Raw genomic sequence first — 11,443 nt, forward strand, 5'->3', positions numbered from 1 at the left:
GGGAAATGCCGTAGACTGTCACAGTCTTCACAAACCCAAGCAAGCGTCCACGACACTATTTGCTGGATTGTGATGATCATGGCTTTTGAAGACAACCACCACTTGCCGGTCGTGTGCTTCATGAGCACCCCAAAAAACCAGATTTCTCTCCTGTCAAGCAACTCTATTTCGCGATCAAAGTCCCCTTTCTGGGTTGACCCCGGAGCAGCCCAGCGAAGAAAGAAACCTCTCGAAAGGAAGCTACCTTTTGTGAAACTTCTATTTAAGAGTTCCAAGAATTAGGGTTTGATAGGATTCTTATGGATCATAGCAAAGAATTAGTCGTAGAACTCCCAAGGGTAATGAAAGTGGAGAAGATTTTATTCTCTTCCAACACCAACAATCTAGAGTGTGAAGTATTTGGGAAAGAGGATCAAGACGGAGAGTGGAAGTTTTTGGGTAAAACAGGTCGAGAAGCAAGATTCAAGCTCACCAAGCTGAGATTCATCCTTGTCAAACCTCTCTCTGGATTTGAGGTATCTACGATTGTGAGTTTTTATAGCAAGGACAATCCCCAGAAGCCTGTGGAGGAGTTAGAGTTGAAATACATTAATCCTCAAAAGGTGGACTATCAAAATCCTTTTAAAGTTGGCCAGCTTTCCAAGGACACTCTTGTCACGAAAGCAATTGTTCGATCCAATCTCCGGTATTACAAATTCCGGTTATGGGGCAACATAGAGTATCCCTGCCAATGGTGGTTTCCAATGGGAGACTACGACCAGGACGAGCCCAACCCTAAAACGCGAGAGTTGACCATCAGATACTTTGATGTGAAAAACGAAGGGAAGTTAACGCTAGCACCTCAATGCAAGTTGATTGTTTTTGAGAGGACTTCCACTGGTCACTCAGAGCATGAGGAATTTGATCTACATAATCTTCCACAAAAGAAGCAGTCAAATAGAAGGGGTTCTGATAAAAAACTATCTAAACTCTCTAATCTGAGCTTAAAAGTTTTAAATGCCTTAAAGGTTGTTAAAAGGAATTAGAATAATCTTAGTAATAAATTCAACTTTAACTTGTTTGTCTGATTCACAAATAACACAAGGACAAAACAAATATGTAGGCTTCAAGCCAGAATGTAGAATTCTCACCACTAAATATTACCCTAATACTGGACTGTATGGTTCCTTATTGCCAATCATACAAATAATGAAAGACAAGACATAGAGGAAACAACAATGTCCAATTCAGCCCATAAATGCTGGTAGCTCAAACTCCCTCTTTCTAAACTGGTCTAATCATCATCCATGGGCTCTCTCTCGAAACTTCACGTTGTTCTTATCCCACTTCCAGCACAGGGACATGTCGTTCCACTCGTCTATCTTGCCCGCAAGCTCGCGCTCCTTGGAGTCACTGTGACCATCATCAACGTTGATAGCATCCACGAAACCTTGCAGCAACCCTGGAAGAGCGAGGCCAATCCTGTGAATAATGGCCAGGACATTCGCCTTGAGTCCATCGAGGATCCACTCGCGGAGCTCTTGTCCTGGATCGATCGAGAAGCAGAGTCGTCTCGGAATTTTACCATCTCAGTGCTCCACATGATGCAAAAAAAAGGCTGGATTGGCTGGAGCGAGCTTTTGGCCGGGAAATGCTGCTTGGGCTGCCATCGAATTCCACGTTCCAAAGCTCCTGGAGATGGGAGACGTTCCTGTCAAAGGTAAAGCTTCGATGAATCTAGAAGTTTGTTCTAAGAAAACATGGAAGTTTTCAAGAATGTGATAGAGGGAGATGACAAGCTGATCTCTTACATCCCTGGAATGGAGCTAAGATCTCCACTCTTCATGCACGATGGAGAATTCCAGAAAGTCAGGGAAGAGCAGTCATTGCATCTCTCCAAGAGGATCACACGGGATTCTTGGTTTCTGATAAACTCTGTCCATGACATCGAGCTGCGAGTTTTTGAAGCGATGAGGGAAGGATTCGAGGCGAATTTTGTGCCTGTTGGACCATTGTTTCCTCTCAAGGGAGAAGCCATCAATTCAACTGGATTGAAAGAGGTTAGCCTGAGAACTCCAGATGAATCTTGTCTTCCATGGCCAGAGCTCAGTTCTCTATGTTTTGTTTGGAAGCATCTCCTTCATGACTGCTAAGCAATTCGAGGAGATCGCACTGGGATTGGAGGCACCTTTCCTCTAAGTGATATGATCAAACTCTGTTTTTGGTAATGCTTTAATTATAATATTATAATATATGGACTATTCATTTAAGATCGAATTTGATCCATCCATTATTATATATAAATATTAGTGATAATTTGTCTTTGAAAAGGAAAGTTTTTTAACAATGTTTTATTTAGTGTTTAGAATTGTTTTTTTGTTTTTATTCCTTCATTCTCTTTTAGATCTAGATTTGTGTTTATACTGTTCTTCCTTTTCAACTTTTATTACATACTATGTTATGCTATTGTTGATTAAAGAGTGTGTCATTCAAAGCTATAAATGATATATCATTATTGTCACCTAACAACATTGTTTATGTGATTGTGTCTTCTTTATATCAAGTTTTTGATGCTTATCACATACTAGTTATATATTGATTTTCATATTAGAGACTTTATTGTTGTTTAATTGTAGTGTATATGTTTTTCACCTTGTACCCTATGATGGTTTACCATAGAATAACTATGGAGCAGAATTTTAATCCTCCATATGCCATGTACCATTTGCCATGTGCCACATACCACGTCTAAGGACAATGTAGTGAAACCCAAGTTTCAAAGCTTTAGGCCACTGAATGAAGGGGCAAAGCCAAACTATTAAGCATGGAACCAAAGAGTGAAGAAAATAAAGCATGGAATTACTTTTGAACATACAACCCAATGAGTGAAAGGGCAAGAGTATAGTGTGATTTAGAACAGTCCTGGAGCTTTTAACATCCCTATAGCATATCTAAATTTGGGGCTAAACTTTAAGCTCATTGCACTATGAAACAAAGGTCCAATACATTCTCAATCCTACAAACACGAGCTCCCTATATCCAACATTTACATACTAAATGGTGTCAGAAAATGTCTAGCACAATTTTGGCATACTAGTGGCTTAACATAAGGAAAAGAATATGCCACCAAATAAAGCACTATAGAGTTTAAGCTTTGTTGTAAATGTGACTTTTAGTATTGAAAGATACTTGTTAGCTAGTCTTTACAGATTGTAAACAATTAATTTTCCATTCTACTTTAGTCATTTAACCATATCTTTGACCACTTGGAAGATTCTCATTCACAACTTTCATAAGTCTAATTTAGGACTTGGGGCTTACTAGCCCTGAGAATGGCATCTATGTTACTCAACCTTTGCACTTGGTCCAAGTGCTCTATGTGTCTTATCCCATGACTGTCACCCAAAGGTACCACAGACATATCAGCCCATTATGCTAAGGCCATACCTATTCACCTTTGTCATACTGGTGATCTAACACCACCTACATTACAGTCCTATCTTTCAAAGACTGGGCCATCTATCCATGAGTAGTCATCTCAAATCCACTCTTTAGCATCCGTAAAATGCTCGCAGACATGGAGAATAGCTTTCTTCAACATCATTTTTTCGATCCCCACCAAGTCCCTTTCTGTCCGTCGCCGTGTTTGCCACCACTGCCACTGGATGAACAAGCCCAACCACTAAGTCTCCTTGTTCTTTGAGACTTCCTCACCATATGACCGCATCCTTGGTCACTACACCAAAAGATTGCTTTTCTTCCTTTCCACCATTCAGGACTTTGGGATAACATTTCGAAACACCGTAGCCCTACATGGGCCTCATAAGTATTCTCCCCACCTTCCACCTTTGGGTGCTTTAGCCATGGGGTTAGAGCAAGGTTTCGTTGAGCCATGCTAGGTATCCAAATAAGTAGTGCCATCCACACTTGGACTGGGAGCATCGACCAATCAATTTCCCAGGGGAACTAGAGCCGGCTCTTGAACACCTCACCAAGTTACCCTGCTTGTCTATTCGTATTCACTCTAGCCTTGGACTCCTCAATGGATATATCATCACCTAACACATGGTTTTGGTCTTGGTCTCGGTCTCAGTCTCAGTTCCATCTTGGACTCCATCTCGGACTCCATCTCGGGTCCATCTCAGATTCCATCTCGGGTCCTTCCATGTGTCATATGTTGGTTCTTTTGTGTCCCTTTTTTAGACACTCACTTATTGCTCGCTTTATGCTCGTTCTTCGAGCACTTCATTGGGAGTTTCACTCTCGCTCTCGACTTTTCGAGTCGGAGTTTTTAGTCCATATGTGTTACACTCATTTGTCTTTTGCCTCAACCACTACCACATGGCATCCTTTTGGCTCCTTTTTAGGGCCTAGGGTGTAAGCAAACAAAGGGAACAACTCGAGAGACAATCAATATGGGTTCAAATATAAAAGGAAAGGGCCTATGAATAAAAGTGCACCCCCTTTTTAAATTGGTTAAGGGTCTTGGGAGATTTGGGGGTTAAGCGTCCTTGGGTTTGAATAGTACTCGGGTGGGTGACCTCCTGGGAAGTCCAAACTCAGGAACTTACATTTAGTATTAGAGAGGTCTTGGGTCCAACTCTATTGGTTAGCTTAGAGGAATCACACCACATGTTGATTAACATCTGGTAGGTCCAGTTTGATTTGGCTGGGCTCAACCCAAGGGGTAGCGTGTCGAAAGAGCTACAGCTCTCAGCTTCCATTCATGAGGGCGTGAACTTGCAGGGAAGTGTGGTGAATTATAAGTAACCGAAGGGTATGACTTGAAAAACGATCCATAAAGGTTCAAATATAGAAGGAAAGGGCCCATGAATAAAAGTGCACCCCCTTTTCCAATTGGTTAAGGGTCTTGGGATATTTAGGGTTAAGCATCCTTGGGTTTGAATAGTACTAGGCTGGGTGACCTCTCGAAAAGTCCAAACTCATGAGCTTACACGGACACTCTCTCTTTACTACTATGACAGCAGGAAGTTGGTATTACTGATTCCCTTTATTACCCCCTTTTATCCAAGTGTTAGTAAACTAGACTTAGCATATGTACTTAGCCGGATGAGCATAAGGAAGGAATTGCTAAGTGTTTATTTAGCCAAACATACTTAGCCTGGCTTGTTAGTTCTTTTTTTCTCTGTCTTGCACTGGCTTGGCAAAAATCCTTGCGTATTAAGTCTAGTCCCTCAATATTATTACATAGAAGCTGTCACGAATGTGACTTCGGGTATTGAAAGATACTTGTCGGCTAATCCTTATGGACACTCTCTCTTTACTGCCATGACAGCAGGAGGTCGGTACTGCTGGTTCCCTTTATTGGCCCCTCTTGTCCAAGTGTTAGTAAACTGGACTTAGCATCTGTACTTGGCCGGATGAGCATAAGGACGGAATTCCTAAGTGTTTATTTGGCCAAACATGCTTGGCCTAGCTTTTTAGTTCTCTTTTGCTCTATCTTGCACTGGCTTGGCAAGAACCCTCGCGTATTGAGACTAGTCCCTCAATATCGCTGAATGATAGTTTACCGTGTCTGCCAAACACCCTCGCTATCATGCCCTTAGTGTTGGTCTCATTTCGGTCCTAAACATTAATTATGGAAAGTGTCTAGATTTGCTCATTTGGCATATCTACGGAATGTAGAGATTGGCCTGAACATAATGGTGTTCGTCCCATGTCCAAATTCACAATCTAGCACCATTCCATATTTAGTAAGTTTCGAGCTTGTCCCAGAAACTAACTCCTGATACTAAAGGAGGCTTGGGGTGAAAGCCCAAAGCATGTGTTCCTCAAAGGGGGGGGGGGCTATGGGGGGTTCCAAATGTATAGTAGGGATAGTGGTTGGAATGCATGTCCGACCACCTGAGACATTAGTTTGGCTCCCGCTAGGCTGTGTCGCTCTTTGTTCTACGTCCGGCTTGGGTCTAAGCCCAAGCTCCACGCTGCTCTAGTCGGCGGGGTACCCTCCTCCTCGCGTTAGGCCATCAGTATGCCAAAATTGTGCCAGATTCCGTCTGACACCATTTTGCGTGCAGGTGCTGGATATGGGGAGCTAATGCTCGTGGGATTGTACTGAACCCTCATTTTGTAGCGCAATGGGCTTGGAGTTTAGCTCCAAATTCAGGTGCGCTACAATAGCTTATTGTGTTTGCAAAACATTTTCGCTATCATACCCTTTATATTAGTCTCATTCCGGTCCCAAATGCTATTATATAAAGTGTCTAGATTTGCTCATTTGGCATATCTATGGAATGTAGAGATTATTTTGAACACAATGGTGTTCATCCTGTGTCTAAATTTGTAATCTAGAGACATTCTATATTTAGTAAGTTTCGAGCTTCTTTCAGAGACTAACTCTTGGTACTAAAGGAGGCTTGGGGTAAAAGACCAAAACATGTGTTCCTTAAGGGAGGGGGCAGCTATGAGGGTTCCAAATATATAATAGGGATAATGGTTGGAATGCATGTCTGACCACATGATTAATTTGGCTTTTACTAGGTTGTGTCACTCTTTGTTCTGCATCCGGCTTGGGTCTAAGCCTAAGCTCCATGTTGCTCTAGTGGGTGGGGTGCCCTCCTCCTTATGTTAAACCACCGGCATGTCAAACTTGTGTTAGACACTGTTTAACACCATTTTACTTGCAAGTGTTGGATATGGGGAGTTGGTGCTCGCGAGATTATACTGGACCCTCGTTTTGTAGCGCAATGGGCTTGGAGTTCAACTCCAAATTCATGTATGCTATAGGCTTAGACCCAAGCTGAATGTAGAATAAAAAGCAACACAACCTAACAAAAACAAAACTAATGCCTTAGGTGGTCAACCATACATTTCAACCATTATCTCTAATATACAGTTGGAACCCCCTTGCTTATATTTACTATGAATAGCATATAGTACTAAAATGGAACTAACATATATAGCATGATAACGAGGGTGTCTAGCAAATAGGGTAAACTATCAGATAATGATATTAGGGAACTAGACTCAATATCATGGGGGTTCTCAACACTTAAGTGCAAATCAATGAATGAGTTTCTCTAACTAGGTCAAATATGTTTGACTAATAGAATTTAGGATTTTTGTCCTTATGTTCACCTAGTCAAATGCACATATGATGACTAATTTCTCAATTAACTTGGGTGGAAATCATAAAGGGAAATAGCAATACCAACCTCCTACCATTGTGATAGTAAGGAGAGAATGTCTATAAAAATTGGCTGATAAGCATCTTTTGATATCTAAAGTCACATTTACAACATTCTTCCCCCCTTGGGGAAAATCAATGTTTTCATTTATACATATTTGAGTCTAGCAAACTGTCAAGGAAAATCTCTGAAAATTAACAAAAAACACACTATATGGAAAACACATCAATTTAAATGAATGATTGAACTACCTCTCCTCTATGTCTAAAGTTGTTAAGACTCAGACACCCTCTAGCCATCACCAACAAGAAAATGACTAATAAAGTTAGCCACCATTGCTACTCTAAATATCACTCGACTTACAAAGGAATGATATATTGCTCCCCATAAGGACATAGTGAGAGAGCCAAAGGCTCAACTCCCCTAAACAAGAAATCACGTTGGGAAGATTTAGACAATTATTATAAACTAAGTTATTTACATGGCTATGTCCCTTTTCAAAAAAAGAGTCAGGAAAAAATTTGTGATCAGTCTATAATAACTATCCCTATGGTTATAGATTGTATCCATGCACTGAAGTGTTGAAGTCAACCTGCCAAAACCAACCTAAAAACTAATGAATGAAAGAAATGTTTAATTGAAATGTATTACTTTATTGATTTTAAGATTTATTATAAAGATTTACAAAAGCTACTTTTTATTACAAGTCTCATACTCTGTGACAAGCTCATAGACATGTGTAAGATTACTAAGAGGCTCCCAAGTTAATTTACAAGTTGGATAACAATGCCACTTAACTAAGTATTCTTTGGTATGACCACCATATTTTTGACGACATAATAAAATGCTTTCAACTTTGTATTCAAGTTCACTATTCAGAAATTCTGGTGGCAGACGAATCTCCCTTGATGTGCAACATCCATAGTGTATAGAGCTAACAAATTGGCATGAAATACATTATAAACATTGGATATGGAAGATCTAACTAATAGGATACATCATTAATCCATTTCAAAATCTGATAGGGTTTTGAATATATCTTGAATTTATCTTGGTAATAGCTTCCGAAATAAAAATCCCTTAATATTCAAGTTTTGGGAAGATAACTACACCTGATCTCCCACTTGATAGGATATATTGTGATGGTATTGATTCTTATCATGTTGATACTTATCATAAGTTTTGCCCATCGCCTCAATAGCTCTAGACCAACCATGGCATAGCTGCTTCACATAAGTCTCAATAACTAAGACCAACACTTCAGACATTGGTTTTGGCATAAAAATCTATCAAGGAACCCCATGAACATTCCCTTGTAGCATCTCCCATAGAAAATAACTAATAACACTATGTTATAACAAATTTCTGTTTTGTCCAAATGCTTAACCCAATTGTGCTGGTCCATTACAACATAGTACCGTTGATAATCCTCAATTTGAGCATTCACACATTCTCTCTGCCCATCAATTTGAGGATGATAAGTTGTACTAAACTTCAACTTGGTACCGAATAACAGGAATAGTGTGCCCTAAAACTTCCCCATAAATCTTGAATCTTTATTTGAGATCATCTCTTTGGGAAGACTACAAACCTATACTAATTCATGGAAAAAGAACTCTATTGCTTATTTAGTATTCATTGTTTCCACAGTTGAAATGAAGTGTGCAATCTTTGACAACCAATTCACAACTACGATCAAAGTATCATAACCCTTAAACTTCAACAAGCAAGTGACGAAGTCAATCACACTTTAAAATGGCCATGCTGGTGTTGGAATGCATTACAACTTCCTAGCCTACTTCTCAGTTCTTCACTTACACTATTGACATATAGGGCAAGAATGGATATAATTTGCTACATCACTAGACTAGAAAAATCTCTTTTTTAATGAAGCAAGAGTCTTTTGTTTACCATCATATCCCACTACCAAAACATTATGATGTTCCCATAAAAACAACTGTTGCAAATCCTTGGAGGGAAGATACAATCTTTTTTACTTATAGAAAATAAATCCGTCCTGAATTAAGAAGTGAAATTTTACATTGGCACGACTAGCAACTTTGCTCCTTCACTACTAAGGTTTTGCTTTGGCAACTCTATATGGTGCAAGATTGCTTTTGTCAATGGATCACTTCCATATGAAGCCTAAATGTCCTCCAACCAATCTGAACTAATTACCGACATTGTCTAAAACTAATCTTGACGACTCAACACATCCAAAATAATATTAACTTTACTAGGTTTGTAGATGATTTCAATCTAGTGAGCTTCTCTTTCCAAAGAGTCTACTTCAGCATAAGCTTTGGCTGTGTAGCAAATTAACTTAATTATGCCACCACCAATATATGCCCAAGAAAGTTCAATTGCAATTGTCCAAACATGATTTTACTTTTCTTAGCATATAGTTTGTGTTCATGCAACTTTTGAAACACCAGCTCTAAGTGTTTCAAATAATCCTTTAACATTTCACTAAAGATTAGAATATCGTCAATATATAGGACAACAAATGTGTCCAAATAATCTCTAAATATTCTATCTATCATTATATTGAATGTGGTTGAAGCGTTACATAATTCAAATGGTATGACAAGGAATTCATAAGATCTATACCAAATCTTAAAGGCTATCTTCTCCACATCTTGATCTACCACCCATATTTGATGATACCTAACCTAAAAACCAAGTCATGTAAAATTAAATAAGTTATCAATGTGAGGTAAAGGATAATTATTTCTAACCATAATCTTATTGAAAGCCCAATAATCAATACACATCCTTATGGTTCTATCCTTTTTCATAACAAAAAGGACCAACGCTCTATAAGATGACTTGCTTGGTCGAATATGACCTTTATTAAGAAGTTTTGTAAATTACTTCTTAAAGTTATCCACTTCCTTAATGTTCAAGCAATATAAAGTTTTTCTAGGTGGTTTAGAACCTGGAACAATCTCAATTTAATAATCAACCTCACGGTTAAGAGGTAGCATTGGCAGTAAATCCTTTGAAAAGATATTTTGATTCCATGCCAATAACTCTAATTCTTTTTTTAGTACAGGATAAACCCTATCACCAATTCGAACTAGGTCACTATCACCCTCAACTTCCATCACTTGGACCTAAAAAGTCTGACATCCCTTCTTAATTACTTTTTGAGTGGCTCTTGCAATCATGAACTTAGCATCTTAATCTTTTGAGGAACACTTTTGCAATTGGAAGGACACATCAAAAGTCTTTTTATATGACTTTGTCTAGCACCATAAATCCTTTTGATATATTTATTGAAGAAATTCATACCAAACACCATCTGAAAATCTGGTATCTTCAACACTACCAAGTCCAATCTTTCTTTCCACTTGAATATTTTTATTAGAACATGACTTATAAATTTTCTTGCTACTTGCCCACTTTCTGCAAAATAGAAATGTATGGGCAACATGCATTTACCTTTCAATTCTAACAACTTTACTAATGTTGTATGTACCTCCCATATTAATCATCAATTGGATTCGGTATCCATAGATAAAGCCTACAAAATACATCAACAGATTAGTGTTTGCATTGACTATGAAAAAAGTTTGAGGGAAGTAACAAAAGTAACTCACCTCCTTTTCTTCATAATTTGCATTGACAACCTCGTCAACCCCTTTAACTTCACCACCACCATCTTTCCTCGTGACATTAATACAAGATCTTGTTTTATGCTTATTGAGACATTTTGAAAGCTTATATCCTACCTCTCCACACAATAACCCACACTACTCATTCTACTAGGAGCAAGTTTCATAAGTTGTTACCACTTGTACTCACCAAAAGGAGGAACAAAGGGCTTAAGACCAAAAAAAGCCACTAGTGATCACTAACCACCATCTTTGTCATGTGAGCCTTTAAAGTGGAATTTTTCTTCCACCTTTTGTTTCTGATCACCTTGTTTATTCCCGAAATGCTTATTTTTATCCGAGGTACTAGCATATAGTTCTTAATATTGTTCCATAAGTGAGTCATTAAAGGTAACTTATTGTGCTACCTCTTTACACTCTAAGTACATCTTCGGCTTAAACTTCAAAATCTCATTATGAAAAAGTGAATTCAAACCTTTCAAAAAATAACTTCAAGCATCTTTATCATTCATATATGCAATCATAATGCACTTCTTTAAATTGACAATCACAAATTACTTCACTTCACAGTCAGTTGATATAAGGCAGTAAAACATATGTTTCATATGTTTTTTGGTTTTCTCCACAACTGTTTAGTGGGCAATATATCATATCATATAATGTGTCAGCTTCTTGCTAGATGGTTCATTATTAAGATCA

General features: G+C 38.6%; 1 protein-coding gene across 1 annotated transcript; it reads left to right on the forward strand.

Moving 5' to 3' along the window:
• The first annotated feature begins 1,707 nt into the window (after window positions 1-1,707).
• LOC9628869 lies at window positions 1,708-2,210 on the forward strand. The gene is made up of 2 exons (XM_024661356.1): window positions 1,708-2,039; window positions 2,112-2,210. Exons 1-2 carry the CDS (start codon window positions 1,740-1,742, stop codon window positions 2,130-2,132), a joined length of 321 nt encoding a protein of 106 aa, XP_024517124.1. The 5' UTR covers window positions 1,708-1,739; the 3' UTR covers window positions 2,133-2,210.
• Window positions 2,211-11,443: the final 9,233 nt, after the last annotated feature.

This window comes from Selaginella moellendorffii, unplaced genomic scaffold, assembly GCF_000143415.4.
Source record: "Selaginella moellendorffii unplaced genomic scaffold, v1.0 SELMOscaffold_81, whole genome shotgun sequence".
Lineage (NCBI taxonomy): Eukaryota > Viridiplantae > Streptophyta > Lycopodiopsida > Selaginellales > Selaginellaceae > Selaginella > Selaginella moellendorffii.

Coding starts and splice junctions, on each gene's coding strand:
- LOC9628869 (XM_024661356.1), top strand. CDS start 1,740: ATGGAAGTTTTCAAGAATGTGATAGAGGGAGATGACAAGCTGATCTCT. Junction 2,040..2,111: donor ATTCAACTGGATTGAAAGAG/GTTAGCCTGAGA, acceptor TTTGTTTGGAAG/CATCTCCTTCATGACTGCTA.